Source organism: Pelophylax lessonae (assembly GCF_965119305.1).
Source record: "Pelophylax lessonae genome assembly, chromosome: 12".
Lineage (NCBI taxonomy): Eukaryota > Metazoa > Chordata > Amphibia > Anura > Ranidae > Pelophylax > Pelophylax lessonae.
Genome location: NC_138779.1, coordinates 32,734,332 through 32,756,848, shown reverse-complemented (window position 1 = coordinate 32,756,848; position 22,517 = coordinate 32,734,332). Strand labels below are relative to the sequence as shown.

The following is a 22,517-nucleotide window of genomic DNA, read 5'->3' as shown; positions in this document are numbered from 1 at the left end:
AAGAAAGCTCTGTTTGTGGGGAAAAAAGGACGTCAAATTCGTTTAGGTACAGCGTTGCACGACCGCGCAATTGTCCATTAAAGTCACGCAGTGCCGAATCGCAAAATACAGTAGGCCCTGGTCAGGAAGGGGGTAAAATCTTCCGAGGCTTAAGTGGTTAATGTTCTGATCCTTGAGATGTATGTCCACTTAGCTTATCCCTAATTGTAAATCAGTGGATACAGTTTGAGGATGGGCATGCCGACAGAAACCTTGCTGGCTTCTATTAAACATTTCAGGTACATTGATCTTCACAGGAATCCATGCTGGGTTGTTTATTCTGACAGTTCAGATCCTGTGTGAAGGTCTTGGCCTGACTCAGGTGGTCCACCATTCAGTGCGTCTCCTTTGACATGTAAAGCGAGGAGTTGGTCGCAGTGTCCTTAGAGATCATCCTCCAGTTTCTGTTAGCTGTCCTATGTCAACTTTCTTATTTGTCCAATTATTGTAGTCCTTTTGTAGTCCTGAGGTTCAGCTGCTCTTTGTATATATCTTAGTTTTGATTCTCTATGGAGACCTAGGACACCAACTGATGAGGATATTTCGTATTATTGACGCCTCTTTCTGGGCAGCTTACAGTATTTAACAGGGGCAGGGAGCTTCGGAAACGGGCTAATAGGCGATTCAGAAGCAGAAGACACAGGAGGATGAAGCCTTTCTTGATGATATCAGGGTATGTGATCTTGAATTATTGCCTGGTTATTGTGTGCTATGTTTCTGGTTACCTTTGTTTTTTTAATCAGATTTTATTTTTTCTAAAGTTTTTGGTAAATATACAAAACATCAAATGTCAAACAAGACAGGTACAGTCAGATACAAATATATCATTGAATTGTATTTAGTATAATAGAATATAATTTCCTATTACACATACATTTATGGGATTGTGTTACATGGCAGCAGTTTATGGTATTAATTTATTACACATAGCAGCTCACAAGGTATTTTTTATATACAGTCAGATACAGCTTAGGGATCATTTCGGCACTGGACAGGAAATAATATGATTGCGTAATCATAACATTTGTAATATAATGCTATACAAACCATGGGGTCAAAACAAGCATTTGTGAAGTTAAAGCGGAGTTCCACCCTACAAAAAATTTTGCAGCATCAGTTAGCAATAAAAAAAAACCTAGAAAATAATTGGATAGTTAATTTTTTTTTTTCACTTACCTTGTTTTTAATGAAAATAAACTTACCTTCCTTCCTTTTCCTCCTTGTGCGGCCGCCGCCCCCGACGTCACTTCCTCCTTTGCATTGTGTCCTGGGATCCTGCTTCATCAATCCCAGGATGCAATGGGAACGGCCCCGGCCACTACTCTGATTGCCGATCGCAATCTACCGCGCATGCGGGAGATTGCGATTGGCATTCTGGGTAGCCAGGAACCCGGAAGAAGGACACAGTGGGAGACACCACGGCTTCAGATGCCCACACCGGAGATGGCCGCGCTCTGCAATCAATTTTAAAGGTAAGTATTTATCTTTATTTAATAACTGTAATGACCTGTAATGTGGGGTTAGTGTTAGGGTAATTGGGGATAGCTTAGGATTAGGGGGGTATTTTTAGTTAAAAAATGTGTATGTGGCCGGAACTCCACTTTAAGGTCATAGGACGACTGTCTTTACCATTTAAATAGCGATCAGGTATGCAGAACCTAGCTAGCATGATCAAATACAATACATTTGTATTAGGAAAACAGTATTAGGAAATAGGAAATAAGTTTATTTCTCAAATGCTGTATACAGTTTGGGTCTTGCGACCAATCCTCTATGGTGTGGCGAGGGGGGGGGGGGTAGGGGGGATAGCTGATCTGGAAACCACCCAAGACTCATATTTGTCCAAAGAGAAGGAGTCAAACCTACCCACAATGCAGTTTTAGGGTTGATATATAGCCTAGTACCCATTACAAGGAAACAAAAAAAAAGTGATGTCAGAAAAGTATTAAGTAGTCAATCGGGTCTGCCCATTTTTTTTTTTTTTATTTCAATATTTGTTTTTTTTTTCTTTTAATTTTTTTTCTTTTTTTGTTTCCTTTTTTTTAGTAAACATTATTGTCTTAGTATAGATCTATGTTTGTCCCTAGCATGGTTGAAGCCATTTACTGTTGACTGTTTCATTACCTCTGCTGGAAGTTTTATCCAAGCATCAACTACCCTTTCAGTGAAATCATACTTTCTAAGATTAGTTTCAAACTTGCCTCCGGTTAGTTTAAGGTCACATCTCCCGATGTTCTTGATTTTGGTTTCATATTGAAAAAACTGCCCTCCTGAACCTTATTCACCATCTTGATATATTTAACCACTTAAGCCCCGGAAGATTTTACCCCCATTCCGACCAGGGGGTATTTTGCGATTCGGCACTGCGTGACTTTAACGGACAATTGCGCGGTCGTGCGACGCTGTACCTAAACGAATTTGACGTCCTTTTTTTCCCACAAACAGAGCTTTCTTTTGGTGGTATTTGATCACCTGTGCGATTTTTTGATCACGCGCTATAAACAAAAAAAGAGCGTCAATTTTGCAAAAATAGCAATATTTTTCACATTTTTTTATATGAAATTCCCCCCAAAAAAATGTAAAAATCAAAATTTTTTAACATTTTCGGCCAATTTGTTTTATGCTACATATGTTTGGTAAAAAAACCCGCATTGGTTTGATTGGTTTGCGCAAAAGTTATCGCGTTTAATAACAAAGGGAAAGATTTTTGTCATTTTTGTTGTTTTTTTTTTAACGCGTAATGGCGGCGATCTGCGATTTTTTTTGCGGTACTGCGACATTGCGGCGGACAGATCGGACCCTTGACTGACATTTTTGACACTTTTGGGGTTACCAGTGACATTTCTACAGTAATCAGTGCTATACATATGCACTGTTACTGTAAAAATACACTGGTAGTGAAGGGATTAACTTTATTTGGGAGGGAGGGGCTGTGTGTGTCCCTAGGGGCGTGCTTTCTACTGTGATTGGCTGTGGCTTCAGCTGTAAGGACACTGATCAACGGATCTACATACTAGATCCGAGTGATCAGTGTCTTTACAGCGAGGAGAATGACAGGCAGCTTGTTTACACAAGCTGCCTGACATTCTCCCTCTCCCCCGCCGATCGCCGAGTGGCCGGCGGACATCGGGTCCGCTGGTCACACGCGCGGGGGGGTCCGTGACCACGCGGGAGCGGGAGCGCGCCTCCGGGGGCGCGCGCTCGCTCCCTAGACCCTCACAAGCAAGCAACGTAGCCCTACGTTAGTTTGCCTGTGAGGGGCTGACCGCCGACGTAGATAGTCGTGCGGCGGTCTGCAAGTGGTTAACCACTTGCCTGCTGGCCACCTTTACCCCCTTCCTTCCAAAGGACAATTTTCAGCTTTCAGCGCTGTCACACTTTAATTGACAATTGCACGGTCATGCAATACTGTACCCAAATTCAATTTTTATCATTTTTTTTTCACACAAATAGAGCTTTCTTTTGGTAGTATTTAATCACCACTGTTTTTTTTTTTTTTGCTAAACAAATGAAAAATGAAAAAAACAAAAAAACAAAAAAAAAAACAGTCATAGTTTGTTATCTATCTATCTTGTTACCTGTTTCTGCAAACAGGTAATTTTTCTCCTTCACTGATGTGCACTGATGAAGCTGCACTGATGGGCACTGATAGGCTTCACTGATGGCCACTGATGGGCATTGATGTGCGCTGATGAAACTGCACTGATAGGCACTGATGAGGTGATACTGGTGGGCACTGATGAGGCTGCACTAATAGGCAACACTGATGGGCACTGATAGGTGGCACTGATTTGCAGCACTGATTTTTCGGCTATATCACAGGTGGCAACAGGTTAATGGTTTCAATAATGTCTCCCCTTTGGCCCCTTTCACACAGGCTTTCCGATCAGGTCCGCCTGTCAGTTTTTCAGGCGTACCTGATTGGATGCTCCATGCAGTGCCGGGACAAGGTCATCCAGCGCCCAGGGCAAGGATGCCAAACTGCGCCCCCTTCCCTTAGGTTTAGGGTCAAGGCGCCCCCCCATCCCTGCAATAAACCATTGCACCCAGGGCAACCGCCCCTCCTGCCCACCCCTTGTCCCGGCACTGGCTCCATGTACCTCTATAGAGCAGCGGATGTCAGCGGTGACATCTCCGCTGATGCCCGCCGCTCCTTATTACGTCAGACTGATGAAACACGTAGGGCGGGACTACAGCGTCATTGCGTCACTTCCAGCTGTTTGGTAACGGGCCATGGAACGCACAGCACCCGGATATCCGGCAAGGAACACCGCTGTATCTGCATACCGCTGCTATACCGTAAGTGGATGCTGCATTTTAGAATACATTTATCACACTGGTACACTATGGGCTGTCTGCATTATTTTTACATGTAAACCTGGCGGGGAACATATGGAGACGCCGAGGATACTTTACTGCAGAAAGGGCTGATACCCCTTTACGGGGACGGATTTGTGGTGAGGGCAACACCATTGCACAAAGCACAAAGAAGCCTTTAAGCACTATGGAGCATGGAACAGCACGGATCACTTTAAATTGGTCTGCATTATTCAATGCCACAGGCACCTTGATGTTAATGGACTAAGCACTAATTATTGTGGACATTAACACTTGACACTGTTACTATCTATTATTTATCGGATATTTATTTAATTATTATTTATATATATGGCACTTTACATGTTTTCACATTTATTGGTTTGGATTCAGATACCAACACTGCACAGAACACCATATAGAAGTGTATAAGCAGGACATGTACTCCCTCTAGTGGTGTAATATAGAATTGGTCTATTCATTTTATATAGAAATTTTTTTCAGCACATTTTTAGTATTGTTCAGCACTTTATGGTGGAAGGAATATACACATTGCACTGGTCACTTTATGTTCACCTTGGGACATTAATGTATATGCTGTTAGATATTTTGCATATCCCTTTACTGTGGAAATAACGCACATAATTGGTTCATCACATTATTCTATAGAGTAGCGCCTTCACCCCATAAAATTTACCTTTCACATTTTTTACGTCACACAGTAATTGCACAGCGGCTTTTCAAAAGGAATTTTTCTGGAAAAAATACACTTTAATGAATAAAAAAATAAAACAAAAAACAATATACACCCCAATGTTTTTATAAAATATGAAAGATGATGTTATGCCACGTAAATAAATACCTAACATGTCATGCTTTAAAATAGGGATCGACCGATTATTGGTTTGGCCGATAATCGGTGGCCGATATTCACTTTTTTGAAAGTATTGGTATCGGCCACAAACTTGGCCGATATAACCGATATCTTCTAAAGGTAGGGCCTATTGGGCTGCCTCTGGAGTGGAAGGGGGGGGGGGGGATTAGAGCACCGCCTGATTACACAGAGCAGGGTTCTTCTGCTTACCCGGCGCGGGCGCTGTCATACTAAGTTCCGCCTCCTGGACCGGCTCCTACCCATGTTAGACAGCACAATGGTGACGTCTATCATAGGAGCTGGTTCAGGAAGCGGGACTTCATATGACAGCGCCCACGCCGGGTAAGCAGAAGAACCCTGCTCTGTGTAATCAGGCGGCGCTCTAATCCCCATGCACTGGTCACTCTGCATTGGATGGGTGCACTGGTCACTTTGAATTGGATGGGGGCACTGGTCACTCTGCATTGGATTGGGGCACTGGTCACTCTGCCTTGGATTGGGGCACTGGTCACTCTGCCTTGGATTGGGGCACTGGTCACTCTGCATTGGATGGGGGCACTGGTCACTCTGCATTGGATGGGGGCACTGGTCACTCTGCATTTGATTGGGGCACTGATCACTCTGCCTTGGATTGGGGCACTGGTCACTCTGCCTTGGATTGGGGCACTGGTCACTCTGCCTTGGATTGGGGCACTGGTCACTCTGCCTTGAATTGGGGTACTGGCCACTCTGCATTGGATGGGGCGCTGGTCACTCTGCATTGTTTTGGGGGCACTGGTCACTCTGCATTGTTGGGGGCACTGGTCACTTTACATTGATGGGGGCACTGGTCACTCTGCATTGGATGGGGGCACTGGTAACTCTGCATTGGATGGGGGCACTGGTTACTCTGCTGCATTGATGGGGGCACTGGTCACTCTGCATTGGATGTGTGATTGAATTTGCAGAATATTGGTCCATATCGGCCGATATCGATACTTTTTGACCAAAATATCGGTATCGGCCCTGGAAAAACCATATCAGTCTATCCCTACTTTAAGATTGCGCACACTCGTGGAATGGCGACAAACTATGGTACTTAAATATCTCCATAGGCAACGCTTACATTTCTTTTCACAGGTTACCTGTTTAGAGTTACAGAGGAGGTCTAGCACTAGAATTATTGCTCTCAACCAGGTGAGGAGTACAAAGACAAGTGCGTCTTGCCTACAGTCAAGCATGGTGGTGGGAGTGTCATGGTCTGGGGCTGCTTGAGTGCTGCCGGCACTGGGGAGCTTAAGTTCATTGAGGATACCATGAATGCCAACATGTACTGTGACTTACTAAAGCAGAGCATGATCCCCTCTCTTTGGGTTTCCAACATGATAAGGACCCCAAACACACCTCCAACATGACCACTGCCTTGCTAAAGAAACTGAGGGTAAAGGTGATGGACTGGCCAAGCATGTCAACAGACCTAAACCCTATTGAGCATCTGTGGGGCATCCTCAAACGGAAGGTGGTAGAACGCAAGGTCTCTAACATCCACCAGCTTCATAATGTCCTCATGGAGGAGTGGAAGGAGACTCCAGTGGCAACCTGTAAAGCTCTGGTGAACTCCATGCTCAAGAGGGTTAAGGCAGTGCTGGAAAATAATGGTGGCCACACAAAATATTGACATGTTGGGCTGAATTTCGACATTTTCCCTTAGGGGTGTACTCATTTTTGTTGCCAGCGGTTTAAACAATAATGGCTGTGTGTTGAGTTATTTTGGGGGGACAGCAAATTTACACTGTTTGCTGCCCCCACATTGTTTAATCCAGTATCTTCATTTATTACCATTACACTTATACTAACAGCTCCTTATTTCTTTCCAGTGTCCTTCTAAGTATCCTGTGTCATGTTCCCTCTGATGGCTTCCCATTCCAAAGCAGTGGTCTGGCCCCAATCCCAGAATCCTCCTCAGGTACAGTTCAATGCTAAATCCAAATCATTTGACTTCATGGGCTTGTGGAGGATGTTTGTAATTGTTGCTAAAGTTTTTTTAGGAAGAGGGATGTTATTCCCATACCAGGAGACAAACTCAGGCTGCCTGAAGTCCGAGTCACTAGATCTTGTGGGAGATCCCTTGATCTCTGGATCTTTCATGGTCCAGTGGTCAGGAGTCCTGGTGGTCATCCAGGTTCAACTTCAGGTTTGGGAAGGACATCCTTCTTCCCAAATGGCTCTTCTATTTTTAGATTTCAGTCTACATAGGACAGTTTTGCATTGACACAGAACATCACAAAAAGCTGTGCACATAAATAAGTTGGAAAGTCAGCTTGTACCCCTTGGGCTTACATTCTTTCTTCTGTTCTGCAGACAATGTTGAGTGTTTCCTGGACTATATGGAACTATGGGTGCCCAGGAAAATGATGAATGGCTTACTTCTCTGGCTGTCCCGGGTCATGCGATTTCCAGGTACAGATAGATTAGCAGAAATTTTGTGAAGTCCGTAATGGGATATCTGTTAATAAACTTTTTCCACTGCTTATAGACACCAGTTATAATTTTAATGTAAATCTGTTTGTTTTGACACAATTAATTTCCCCAGCTAGTTTTTAGCAGATGGTAAAATGTACTGTGAACACTTGATGCATCCAATGTATAGGTAACATGTCAAATTAGCAATCCTGTTGCTGGCATCACTTTTCCAGCAACAGGATTGTTAAAACAAACGTATGCTTCGATCCCCCGTTGGCCCAAATGCTAGAGAATTAAAAAAGAAGCATGCTTACCTAGGTGGATGCTGCATCTGTCCCCCACCGGCTCTAAGACTGAGAACCAAGCGATCAAACACCACTGATTATTCAGGTTCTCTGAGCTCCATGAGTAGAGAGCTAGTGACTGTTAGTCACCGCTATCTGCTCTGCCCCCCCCCCCCCCCATGCTCGCTGGAGAGTTTGGCTGTGCAGGGGGCCATATTGTCTCGATCCTGCCCCAGCCTGTACCAGCTCTGTGACATCATCCAACAATGGGCTTCAGCTGCTGCTGCTGCTAAAAATGGGTCACGGGAGTGCACAAAGAACTGTACTCTTGCGATCCACAGAAGAAGTACAGCTAAATGAGCTTTGGCTGTACTTCTCCTTTAAATCAGTGAGGTAGTAGCATTGGAGGAATGCCTCACAGGACCGGAGCTACCTTCCGGCCATATTGAAGGCCGGAAGGTAGCTCCAATATGACCTCTTCTAACTGTTTCACAACATTCTTGATCATCTCTTTGCCTTTCTCACACTCAAATGACCAACTGTGTACAACTATGGGGGAAATTGGGACTTTATATGAGACTCCTGACCAACAGAGTCTCCATCCCCAATGCAATGAAGCAAAAAAGAAAAACAAAAGCAAAATTGGGACTTTATAGGAGGTGTGACCAGCCACAGAATAGACATGAATACATAATGAGAGGGACCAGAGGATAATATTAAAATCGTATATTTATTGACAATCAGTAGACCAAATAGTGGTAAAAACCAACATGTTCAGTAAAAACATGTAACCCATGGTAATGGGGTATACATGAGTGAACCATAGGTAGGTATGCATGGTCTAAGACAGAGATACATAGTAATGCGATATTATCCTGGTACATACAAATAAGTAAATAGAACTTAAATAAGATCATGGATACAGGGTATGATAGCTACAACTTGTAATGGATAAAATTGCCTGTGTTGAACTCAACGCGTTTCGTAAAAATTTCACTTCATCGGGAGTAGGCATGATTCAAGCGTCTAGAGAAGATATATATAAATGAACTACAGTGGATACAATAAACAAGTAAACCTCACAAACCTAACAGAGGTATAGCTTACAATGAGGTAGCGTAGCATCCGGGAATAGGTCCCGCCTGGGAACTGAGGGGGCGAGGCCTGCGTGCGTCAAGCAGGTATAATATTGAAATTATATATAGAGTGAGGATCTCCAAAAGGGATAACAGACAGCCTCAACTGATAATACAGGTATGGATCTATGTGGGTAACGAAGGTAGTATAAGTAAATAAATATAAAATATAGAATGATGGTAGTAGATAAACAAGTGTGGCTGTTGATAGGATCCAGAAGATTATGTATGTATTCATGTCTATTCTGTGGCTGGTCACACCTCATATAAAGTCCCAATTTTGCTCACACTCAAATGAGCCAATCAACAAACTCCTGTGAAAGGATTACTTGAATGAGGTGAGTGTACCTTGAAAGGAGAAGAGATAACCAGGCACAGAGTGTCCTGCAGGATAGGTTCATATTGGAGCTCTGTCTATCATCCAACTTTGCCTGTGTCGTTTTTAAAATTTAATATTTGGAAGCTGTATGCACTAAATTGGTTAGGTTTAGCAAAAATGACACAGGAAATGGGGTGGGTTTACTAAGGGCAAATAGGCTTTTCACTTTGCAAAATAATTTTCCTTCAAGCCTAGTAAGTGTGCTGAAAATTCACTTTGCAAAGAATACCCAATCATGTGCAATAAAAATATAGTAATTTTGATTGCACATGATTGGATAATGGAGGTCCACAAAGCATCATTTCATCCATTCCGCTCTGGGGCTGCAAAATGAAAATGGCCTCGCAAAGTGAACAACCTATTTGCATCAGCAAGTCCTCCCAAGATCTGAATGTAGTCAGCAGTGAGCACTACACAGTGATTGACACACATGGTCATTTTATTGCATATGGGGAAGATTTGCTAAAGGCAAATAGGCTGTTCACTTTGCAAGGCAATTTTCCCTTAGCTCTGTAAATGTGTTGAAAATAATGTTGTAAAGAATACCAAATCACATGCAAGGAAGATAAAGAAAACAGTTATTTTGCTTGCGCATGATTGGATGATGGAAGTCAGCAGACTCATTCACTAGACTTTGGGAAAATCTCCTTGCAAAGTGAATAGCCTATTTTCCTTTAGTAAAGCAACCCAAAGGAACCCGAATGCCTCGTTTCCACTGAGCGGCACGGTTCGGTTCGGTACAGTTCGGTTCGGTACAGTTCAGTACGGTTCGGAACGGTACACCTTGATCAGGCTTGCGTTTCCACCGCCAACAGTAGCTCAGCTCAAGAGTACCTCAACAGTGTAGCTCCACCCTGTTGGTACGGTACGATTGTGCTTGGTACCCCAACGAAAGGGTCCCAAAAAAGTGGTACGGTACGGTTCAGAATTAGGGTACCACTCACAACTTTTGACAATGGAAACGGCAAAAATTTCGTACTGTACCGAAACAAGCCGAACCATACTGCTCAGTGGAAACGAGGCATTAGGGCGTCACGCTTATGGTCCTGTCCCTGAAGACAACTCGCCAGTGGCAGAATCCATAAAGACAACAATGAAAATACTCACCTGTTTCCTTAGTGCGTGAGACATCAGAGTGTCAAAAGGCAAATGTACATATATTGGAACTCTAATTATGCCTCTGGTAGTGAAAAGAAAAATGTATCTTTAAAATCCAGGCAATATTTTTATCACAAAACTTCATATAAAGAATTGCCCATAGGCATATCAAAATATTATAAAAAAGCTGAAGCTAGTTTGGCGCAATGTTGATATAGGTACTGTGCAATAAACCAAAGCTGCTGCCTTCCTTAACATCAGCCCCTGCAAAAGGGCAATGTTTTAATGATGAAAGTGCATGTAATAGGTATGGTGCTGCTTTGCGAGTTAAGTTTATGAAGAGGATGTACATATATACCCTAAAGTGCTTGGTGCTCAAATAATGTATGTGCGTGCTGGTGATAATGACTTAATTGAAAATACATGGCAAATGATTAGTGCTTGTAGAAAATTAATAAATGATATGTGTTAGATCAAACAGCAATTTCAGAATAGCAGATAGTTGAAGCTGTTCCTGCATATACTGTGAACTAAAAAGTCCGAAACATGTCAGGTGTCGCCTATATACCAAGAGACTTTCAAGTACATTGGCCCAACTAAGCCAATTGTTCATGTTGCTATTTGCCTTTATTGTTATCCTATGTATACTTATGTGGTTATGTTGCTATGCGATTCCCTAATAGGATACTTTTAGGATCTCATTTTTTTATATACTCCCTTGTTATGTTTCAATAAACATTTATATATTTTTACTCATGTCTCATGAGGGTCATTAAGTCCTAAGGGGTATTTAGACACAATTTTCTTTGTGTCTTCAATTTTTTTTCCCCTTCAACTATGTCTTCAGGAGTTGCTCCATCTTGCTACACTTTTCAGTATTTATATAGTGTGGTAACCTGGCAACCCCGAGTCACATGATCGGCAGCCATATTTGGTTAGTCTTTTCTTGCTAATGTGGATATCCTTTGTAATTTAACAAGCCCATAATGCCAAAGAGATCCCATACTTACTCCAAAGCTGATATTTGAAAGGAATATATGTATCACTCAAGAGAGACTTGATATATCATCCCAAGGTTCACTTCTTCATTATAATCTCAGGGGTGTCACATGGTCAGCCACCCTATTGATAATAAGGGGGCATGCATGTTACGACACTAATCCATATAGGAGGGGCATACATGTTACAACACTAATTACTTGTCTTGTGTTGCAGTAAGCCTCAGCTCGCTGGACCGCTCCAATCATCTCCTCTCCCGCTGCAGATATGCCCTGGATATGGATAATAATGCCAACTATATCTTCAGAGTTCATTACTCAGCCTGCAATGTGCAGACCCAGGTAGGAAGATGATACACCCTCACATGGTGATGGTTCATGCAATTCCCACTAAAAATACCAAATTCTCATTATTGAAGAAAAGGTTCTTTAGCCATACAGGCTGAATGGCTGCATAAACAAAATAAATTAATAAAACTAATAAAAAGACAGAGAGATATATAAAAAAGTGACAACGCGTATATGTGTGTGTGTGTATATATATATATATATTAAAGCATAAATGTGTAACCTTATTAACCCTTTCACATAACAAACGCTTGCCTATAAAATGGGGAATCTTAGTTTGCATATTGTAATGCATGTTAATTTGGCCAGCTGCATGAAAGTAATCTCTCTCTGGTCTATATATATATATAAATATATTGTTTATACAGTCATGGCCAAAAATATTGACACCCCTGCATTTCTGTCAGATAATGCTCCACTTCGCCAAGAAAATTGTTGCAATTACAAATGTTTAGGCATGCTCATGTTTGTTTCTTTTGTTTGGATTGGTATGACACAAATTGGAGAAACAAAAAGCCAAATCATTCCACACAAAACTCCAAAAATCGACTGGACAAAATCATTGGCACCCTCTATATGAAAAAAGGGGAGACAAGCTCAACGGATAGAGTTTTGGGAAGAAAGGCACCATGTCCCAGTTGCATATATAGAAAGGAAAAGAACATGGAAGGGGCGCATGGGGGGGTGGGGGGGTTGGACTTTTTAGTAGGGTGCCGTCATTAGACAAATATGCCAAGAAGATATGTATAAAAAGTATGAATAATTTTATTGAAAACACAAAAACATAAAATGTATACTGTATTCAGTAAGGCAAAACAGTATTACAACATGGGTTAAATTCCATGTTTTTAACCCATGTTTTAATACTGTTTTGCCTTACTGAATACAGTATACATGTTATGTTTTTGTGTTTTCAATAAAATTATTCATACTTTTTATACATATCTTCTTGGCATATTTGTCTAATGACGGCACCCTACTAAAAAGTCCCCCCCATGCGCCCCTTCCAACGGCACCCTCTATATAATATTTGGTAGCACACCCCTTGGAAAAAATAACTGAAATCAACCGCTTCCTGTAACCATCAATGAGTTTCTTAAACTCTTTATTCGCCAACTGCTCCAGGTATCTCAGATTAGAAGGTTTCCTTTTGCCAACTACTGTTTTAACCATGAGTAGTGGCATCAGCACATTGAACAAATTCAAAAATTACCTGTTCTCTCTCTGTCTTTTCACTGAAGTAAATTAAGTGATGTGTGACCAAGGAGGAGTAGAACCTAGTGCTAAAAACAGATCAAAACTAAAGTTTGGTGATTTTTTTTTTTTTAAAACCCCACCAGAGACAGTAATTACCATGAATGAAGGAAGGAAGTTCCCTCTGTGCTGGTGGCTGTTGTTTTCAGCTAAGATCCAAAGTCCTCTGCCCTTTGATACCCCCGTAGCGGTGATCTTCCTTTGCTGTGGGGGGTAATATGAGCAGCTTCACCTATCACCGGCACTTGTCAAAAGCGCCTACTAAGCCTACTTTTTCCACCCACCTTCTCCATTCAAAGAAGCCATACTGTTCCAACAATGAAAAGCATTTTGGGATCCGAGGAGGTGGACCTCCATTCATAGAGCACTTTTCAATATGGGAACTGATAATACGACTTCTATGAATTGCGCATGGGGGGGGGGGGGGACGACATAGTTGGCACTTGGCGAATGCCTGTCACAGGTGTAGCTGCTCATAATAACCTCCACAGTACAAGAAGATCACTGCTTGGAGGTATCCATGGACAGAGGACATCGAACACAACAGCCACCAGCACATGGGACACTTCATTCATGGTAAGTAAAGTCCCTGATACTTTGGGAAAAAATTACCAAACTTCAGCATTAAAGTTTGTAGCAGGGAGGAGGCGGCTTTAATAAGGGCATTAGACATAGAACTGAGATAAGAGACTGGACATCACAAGTTCAACAGGTCCAGCAAAAATCAGGCCAACAGAAAAGAGATTGCTCTGAAAGGAGCCATTTCTGTAAAAAGTCCTAGAAAGTGTCAAGGAATCAGCAGGATCACAGTAAATGAGGGCAGAGTGCGGGCCACTCTCTTCATACCGCCCAGTGAGTGTGCCCAGAACAGGGGATCGGGGTCCCTGGGTGTTACATGGAGCATCCCTGGTATGAAAGGGAATCGGGGTCATCAGGTGTGTCATGGGGAATCTGAGTCACCAGGTGTGACATGGGGGATAGGGGTCACCGGGTGTAACAGGGGTTCAGGGTCACCAGGTAAGCCATGAGGAATTGGGGTCCCTGGGTGTGCCATGGGGGAATTGGGTCCCCAGATGAACCAAGAAGGAAATTCCCCTAGGGGTGGGACTTTTTAGGCACAATTCAAATTATGTAACAAACCAATTTATATAAAAGTAAATTCTTTATTAAATAGTACAAAGAAGATAAAAACAAGAAGGCAAGCTAGAGCATATTGCACATAAAAAACAGTTGAACTCAAAACCACAAAACCTCCGGGCTGTAACCCGACGCGTTTCGGAGTCTCTCGGGCTCCTTCCTCAGGGGTGCCCTTGGAGGGTGGTCTGTGAATAATTAATACATATATATTAATTCCAACATTGTATATATAGTTGCAATACATTAAACAAAAAGTTTGGATAACAACTTACATAGTTCACTGTGATAATGAGCATGGGTAGCCTGCCTGGCGATTACAAACAAATGGGCAGCATATCACTGTTAACCATCCGGAGTGCCGTATTCACGATGTTCTAGATCTAAGCCAAGAGTCTAAGATCTTGAGGTGTTCGGGATTTTTTGTGTGCAGACCAGTCTTGATGCCAGACTGGGTAGGGGCAGCTGGAGCCTCAAATGACAGCAAATCTGCTGGGCAAGAATCGCATGATTATTGCAGGGTCCGAATAGAAAGGACCAAGCATGTGCAGGGTGTCAAAAAAGATAATCTTCAGCCCCCCATGTCTCTTATATAAGGTCAAGAGACGGGATTATAACTCTTATTGAATCAACAATAAAGTATAATAAATAGCCAAATAAAAATGAAGTATCCATATAAATATATCATGCTAGGTATTAGGACCATAGCAAAGCATATAAATCCCTTTAAAAAAAAAAAAAAATGGTGGGGGCTGAAAAATCCCATTAGGAACCGTGCACAGGTCAAAAATCCTAACACTGATCAAATAGATCAGCAGTCTTTGAATTAGAGTAACTGGAGAAGGTGATCCTTTTCTTACCTTAGAAACAGCTAAAGGTTGTTGACAGAGGATAGAGGTCCTCACAAGACCTGTGTGTTCGGCAAAAGAGCAAGCAGCTCTGACGCCAGACACACAGGGCTTAAAAAGCGTGGCAATCAGCTGAAAAGTGGATCAGCTGGATTACCCGCATTCAGCAGATAGCCGTCAGAGGTTCCCTGGGACGTAAGAGCCAGACACGCCCCCGACCCGGATATCCGGCGGAAGCGTGAGTGGCCGATGCGTCTCACCGACACGGAAGAATCACTTGTTAGCGTGGAGCGCAAACAAGTGTAATAGACCGCCGCTGCCGACATCTGATAGATGTCGGGATGGAGAAGCGGATGGAGAAGCGGATGCCCATATCTTCCGTGTCGGTGAGACGCATCGGCCAATCCAGCTGATCCACTTTTCAGCTGATTGCCACGCTTTTTAAGCCCTGTGTGTCTGGCGTCAGAGCTGCTTGCTCTTTTGCCGAACACACAGGTCTTGTGAGGACCTCTATCCTCTGTCAACAACCTTTAGCTGTTTCTAAGGTAAGAAAAGGATCACCTTCTCCAGTTACTCTAATTCAAAGACTGCTGATCTTTTTGATCAGTGTTATGATTTTTGACCTGTGCACGGTGCCTAATGGGATTTTTCAGCCCCCACCATTTTTTTTTTTTTTAAAGGGATTTATATGCTTTGCTATGGTCCTAATACCTAGCATGATATATTTGTATGGATACTTCATTTTTATTTGGCTATTTATTATACTTTATTGTTGATTCAATAAGAGTTATAATCCCGTCTCTTGACCTTATATAAGAGACATGGGGGGCTGAAGATTATCTTTTTTGACACCCTGCACATGCTTGGTCCTTTTTATTCGGACCCTGCAATAATCATGCGATTCTTGCCCAGCAGATTTGCTGTCATTTGAGGCTCCAGCTGCCCCTACCCAGTCTGGCATCAAGACTGGTCTGCACACAAAAAATCCCGAACACCTCAAGATCTTAGACTCTTGGCTTAGATCTAGAACATCGTGAATACGGCACTCCGGATGGTTAACAGTGATATGCTGCCCATTTGTTTTTAATCGCCAGGCAGGCTACCCATGCTCATTATCACAGTGAACTATGTAAGTTGTTATCCAAACTTTTTGTTTAATGTATTGCAACTATATATACAATGTTGGAATTAATATATATGTATTAATTATTCACAGACCACCCTCCAAGGGCACCCCTCAGGAAGGAGCCCGAGAGACTCCGAAACGCGTCGGGTTACAGCCCGGAGGTTTTGTGGTTTTGAGTTCAACTGTTCTTTATGTGCAATATGCTCTAGCTTGCCTTCTTGTTTTTATCTTCTTTGTACTATTTAATAAAGAATTTACTTTTATATAAATTGGTTTGTTACATAATTTGAATTGTGCCTAAAAAGTCCCACCCCTAGGGGAATTTCCTTCTTGGTTCAATAGTCATTTTTGGGATGTGGCACCGTTGGGGATTTAGACAACATGAGCAATTTTGTTTGTAACTTGGGTCCCCAGATGTGACACAGAGAAACATTAGGGTCCCCAGGTGTGACGTGGAGGAACATCAGGGTCTGACATAGAGGAACATTGGGGTCACTGGGTATGACAGCATGACATGGAGGAACACGGGGTCCCTGGGTGTGACATGGAGGAACATCAGGGTCTGACATAGAGGAACATCGGGGTCAGTGGATATGACAGCATGACATGGAGGAATATTGGGGTACCAGGGTGTGACATGGAAAAACATCAGGGTCCCTGGGTGTGACATGGAGGAATATGGGGGTCACTAGGTATAAGAGCATAACATGGAGGAAGCATCAGGGTCACTGGGTATGACATAGGGGAGTTTTTAACCATTTCCCTTTTTTTTTTCTTTTTTTTTGGGGGGGGCGCAAGTAGCTGGTCTTGCCTAGGGCGTAAAATAGTCTATCACCGGCCCTGCATCCATCTGAATAAATTGTTTATTCTTCAGGACTGGCACTCTTCAGGTTCTAAGCTAAATTAGCGTTTCATTCATTTAGACTAGGCCAATGTTTGCCTAATCATTAACAGAGTCATTTTGGGAGTGGGTGCAGGTTGTTAGGTGAAGGTTAAAATTGGGGAGGTTCCAAAATATTGTATGTAGAGGGAACAGGGTTCTAGTGATACAGAAGGGAAATATATGTGAAAAAAAAGTGTTTGCATGGAAGAAATCAAACAGGTGCTTGTAGTAGAGGATGTGTTGAGCTCTGAAATCTCTGCACCTACAGAAGGGCTTCCACGTCCTGGAAATTCTCATGGTTAAGAAAACATCATCAGGAAACAGTCAAAGCAACCGCTACATCTTGAAATGTCCGGCTCTGACGGCAGCACTGGGCAGGGAGAAGGTGCGATGTGACCCAACGTATGTACAGGTACTGAGTTGGTATATTGTATAGTTATACCTATGTATTTGAATTAAAAATACTGGAAAGTCTGCTTCATCTGGTTGCCTCTCTTCTTTTACATTAAAGCTCAATTGAGTTAGCTGTTTAAGTCCAACTTAAAGTGGAGTTCCACCCATTTTAGTAACTTTAGATGTATGTAATCCCCTTTAAAACTACTTTTACCAATGGAAACTTTTTTTTTTTGCTAGTAAATACCTTATTTTCTTCTTTATTCATCCTCTCCTCACTTCCGGGTCCGGTCGCTGATCGGCGATTACGTCATTCGGCGATTCGCAGGGGGTGCTGGGATGGCATGAAATCTCGCATTATTACACAGGAGCTGAGCTGTTTGTATTGAGGCCTTGCTCTGCCCCGCCTCCGCCCCGCCTCCTCTCAGTGAGCGAGGACTGAAAGCATTATATCCTCACTGAGCTCACTGAGAGGAGGCGGGGCGAAGGCGGGGCAGAGCACGGCCTCAATACAATACATACAGTACAGCTCATTGAGAGGAGGCGGGGCGGAGGTGGGGCAGAGCAAGGCCTCAATACAATACATACAGTACAGCTCACTTAGAGGAGGCGGGGCGGAGGCAGGGCAGAGCACGGCCTCAATACAAACAGCTCAGCTCCTGTGTAATAATGCGAGATTTCATGCCATCCCAGCACCCCCTGCAAATCGCTGAATGACGTAATCGCCGATCGGCGGCCGGACCCGGAGAAGAGGATGAATAAAGAAGAAAATAAGGTATTTACTAGCAAAAAAAAAAAAAGTTTCCATTGGTAAAAGTATTTTTAAAGGGGATTACATACATCTATGTAATCCAAGTTATTAAAAATGGGTGGAACACCACTTTAAGGAATTAAAAAAATCATGCAGTGCAGGAATACCCCCAATGGCATTGGCACCTTATTTATTTATCTTGTATTGTACATGGAGGGGCAAGCGTGCGACTGTAGACCCAAGCAGCATAGAGAGGAAACTTTGGAATAAGGTAAGTATTTCTCATCATTCCATCACCCCTAGACATAATGAGCATTTAACAGTGGGGGGGTTTGAGCTTTGAGGGTGGATTTTTTTTAATTCCGTGCGTTGGGCTTTACATCAGCTAAATACATTCCACCAAAACAAAAGATATGCTTATGGCTGATTTTATTTACATCTAGACCACCTTGAAAGTAGAAAAGCATGTCTCCTGCATAGAAGGACCATTGATCTCTGGTCTCTCTGCAGAAATCTGGCATAGCCCTTGCTGGTTCAGAGCTAGAGCTTTCCAATCAGCCAAGCTCATGTCCCGTACTAATTGTCATGCTCTTGTTCTGACTTAGTGGGGGCTGTGTCAGACCTCTGCAGAGAGACCACTGCTTCCACACAGAGAACAAGACTCCTTCTCTACAGCATGCTGGTAGGGGGCAGGTTTTTTTACTCAGCCTGTGGCTACCTTCTAAAAAAGTTAATTGTAAGATTTTGAACCCCTTTTCGTTTTGATACACCTGGAATGTATTTTGCTCATTTAGAGCAGGGGTCTTCAAACTTTGGCCCTCTAGTTGTTCAGGAACTACATTTCCCATCATGGATTGTCCTGTCTGTGAATGTCAGAGTTTTACAATGCCTCATGGGATGTGTAGTTCCGCAACAGCTGGAGGGCCGTAGTTTGAGGATCCCTGATTTAAACTTAAAGTTCAATTAAGCTTTAGGGTGTTATTCACATCGGCTTCAGCTTGTATAAAACAGTTTTTACAGCAAGATTTTGCAATGCAATTGTTGAACATTGTTGAAGCCTTTCAAGAACCCCTTATAATCAGTTTAACAAATTTTAATTGTTGCTGACTGTTACTTTAACGACCTCCCACTCAGCCTATTATAATAATGCAGCCGAGCAGGAGCACCATTAGCCCAGGTGGACATCACGTCACATGACATCCTCCCATTCGTACACCTTGTGCGCGCCTTAGAGGCTTTTGTGACCCACTTTAATTTGTGACACAGCAGAACACAGATTGTAATACCGGGCCGGCCCTGGTGCTATGTGATCAATGTGACCAATCACAGCGATCACATGTCAGTTGTACACAATAGCTTTCATTCATAGCCATTCATTGTGTACTATTGTGATCTCTATGATTGGTCACAGTGACCGCATGGTACAGGGCCAATTACAGTGCACTTGTACCATGTGATAGCTGTGGCCAATCACAGCTATCACAATTGTACACAATGGCACATGAATGGATGCCATTCATAAAAACGATTGCTTATACAGTAATGAACACTGTAATAAGCATTCATAGTCTAAAAAAAAAAAATCCTGATTTCCTCCCCAGGCAGTACAGTGTCACTATGGTGACATTGTACTGGTTTGGTCATGGTATGTAAAAAAAACTTTAAAAATTGAAAATAAATGTTTATTTTTTTTTTTTTTATATAATGTCACAAGTCAGTGTCCCTGATCATTGCCACACCAGTCATATGGTGACATTCTACTGCTCTGGTGACAGTATGTAACAAAAATTGTGGGAAAAATTTTTTTTTTATTTATTTCCTAATTCTCCAAAAAATTGTGACTAAAAATTATAACTTACAAAAAAAACTCTCCATGTCTCTCACTAAATGCCTTCATATGTCTACTTTCCAAAAAGGGGTAATTTGGGGGGGATTTGAACTGTCCTGGCATTTTAGGGTGTCAGAAAATTAGTTAAGATGTCAGTACATCAGGATTGATCTATTTTCAAATATACAGTATATACCATGGTTTATAGACCCTATATCTTTCACACAGAGTAAATATTTTATACCTATTTGGGATACTTTTTCAAAAGAAATGTAACATAATGCATTTTGGCCTAAATATATGAAAAAGATTATTTATTTGCAACATTTTATGACAGAAACAAAAAAAGAAAAACTTTTTTTTTCCAACATGTTTGGTATTTTTCCATTTATATAGCAAAAAAAAAAAAAAAAAAATTTAAATACCACCAAAAGAAAGCTCTATCTGTCTGAAAAACAATATAAATTTAATTTGGGTAAAGTTTTGCATGACTGAGTAATTGTCATTCAAAATGTGTCAGCACTGAAATCTGAAAATTGGCCTGGGCAGGAAAAGGGTGAAAGTGTTCGGTATTGAAGTGGTAAACACGTTTCTGGCAAGCTTCGGGGCTACTTGAAGCTTGGGCCAGTATGTTTTTGGATTGTGTGGGTAGACTGGAGCACCAACCAATAACCACATGTGATGAAAAATAAACTCCATGGAGATAGCACCCTGGTGGGAACTAACCCTAAGCCCTATTGTTGGACACACTGCTATACACAAAGAGATAAATTGTTTGAAATTTTGCACTAAGAAATTCATGTTACATGTATCCTTACTGCTTTTTCTTTTTTTTGTGTCTAATTATGTTATTTCAGGTGACACGGCCATTGCCTTTAGGAAATTCAGATGTCCAGGTAAAGATGTTCTTCTACACGGATCATGCCCATCCTAGTTTAAAGTGTAACTCATATTTACATAGTTTGTGAGGTCGAAAAAAGACATCAGTCCATCCAGTTCAACCTATGATGTGTGTGTTTGCTCTTAACCATACATTGTATACCCCTGTATGTTGTGGTCTCTAAGGTGCCCATCTAATAATTTTTTGAAACTATCGATGCTCCCTGCTGATACGACTGCTTGTGGAAGAGAATTCCACATCCTTACCGCTCTTACAGTGAAGAACCCCTTACGTATTTTAAGGTTAAACCGTTTTTCCACTAGTTTTAGTGAGTGGCCACGTGTCTTATTGTATCTCCTTTCTCTGAAAAGTTTGTTCCTTCTGCTAGGTTCGCCAGTACAGTATTTGTACATTGATATCATATCCCCCCTCAATCGTCTCTTCTCCAGAGAGAATAAGTTCAGTGCTTGTAGTCTTTCCTCATAGGTGATGTCCTCCATTCCCCTAATTATTTTTGTTGCCCTTCTCTGGACTTTCTCCAGTTCCAGCACATCCTTCCTGAGGACCAGTGCCCAGAACTGGACAGCATACTCCAGATGTGGCCGGTCCAGAGTCGTGTAGAGTGGGAGAATAATCTCTTTATTTCTGGAGTGAATCCCCTTTTTTATACTGTTGGCTTTGCTTGCAGTGGCTTGGCATTGCATGCCACTGCCAAGCCTGTTGTCTACCAGTACCCCCAAGTCTTTTTCAATCCTAGACTCACCCAGAGGTCCCCCCCCCCCCAGCTTGGTTTCTGGTACCCAGGTGCATTAGTTTACATTTTTCAACATTAAACCTCATCTGCCGTGTAAAGTTGCCCACCCCATTATTTTGTTCAGGTCTGCTTGTAAGGTTTCCACATCCTGCATAGACGATATCGGCATGCTTAGTTTAGTATCATCCGCAAATACTGAGATTTTACTCGATATTCCCTCCTCTAGATCCACTTTTATGGGGGGGAAAAAAAGAACCTACATATATTTCTGCACATTTATATCTTTCCTGAAGAAAATGGTGTTTGTTTCCCCAAGTCCTTCCTGAAATTGATTTCTGATTGGGAGGGCCCCTATTGCATGGGAGGCCTATAATTTTAGGGCTCCTTCACACTAGCTTTGCTCTCTGAAGAGCGAATCCAGAACAATTGACAGACAATGAGAAGGTGTTGGGTCCACTCCTTACTGCCTGATTTAATCCCTGCACATGGTTTCAGGTTGCTTGAAGAGTGGCCCCATTCACTTGAGTGGGTTGTGTTTAGTTAGCACTACGCACCATTAAAATCAACAAGGGATATATTTTGTGCTGCAGTGTGCATGTTTGCATCCCCGGCTGCTTCCTCTGCAGCTTCTGGGTAGCTGTTGGGTGTGGTAAATGTGTTACTCAACTTTGGGGTTTTACTGTTTGTCAAGCACTAGTGTGAAAGAGCCCTTACTTGGTGCCTCACTCTTCTTCAGAGTGGCATTTAGCAG

The 22,517-nt window shown here is 42.3% G+C and overlaps 1 protein-coding gene across 1 annotated transcript in view; it reads left to right on the top strand.

Annotated features, from left to right (window-relative positions):
• The first annotated feature begins 609 nt into the window (after window positions 1-609).
• Window positions 610-22,517, top strand: part of CIROZ (ciliated left-right organizer protein containing ZP-N domains) — a 33,994-nt gene continuing 12,086 nt past the window's right edge. Inside the window, exons 1-6 of the mRNA XM_082273183.1 lie at window positions 610-712; window positions 7,087-7,175; window positions 7,571-7,669; window positions 11,785-11,909; window positions 17,429-17,572; window positions 20,990-21,028. Coding sequence (XP_082129309.1) covers window positions 687-712; window positions 7,087-7,175; window positions 7,571-7,669; window positions 11,785-11,909; window positions 17,429-17,572; window positions 20,990-21,028 — 522 coding nt within the window. The 5' untranslated portion in view covers window positions 610-686. The remainder of the gene's footprint in view (window positions 713-7,086; window positions 7,176-7,570; window positions 7,670-11,784; window positions 11,910-17,428; window positions 17,573-20,989; window positions 21,029-22,517) is intronic.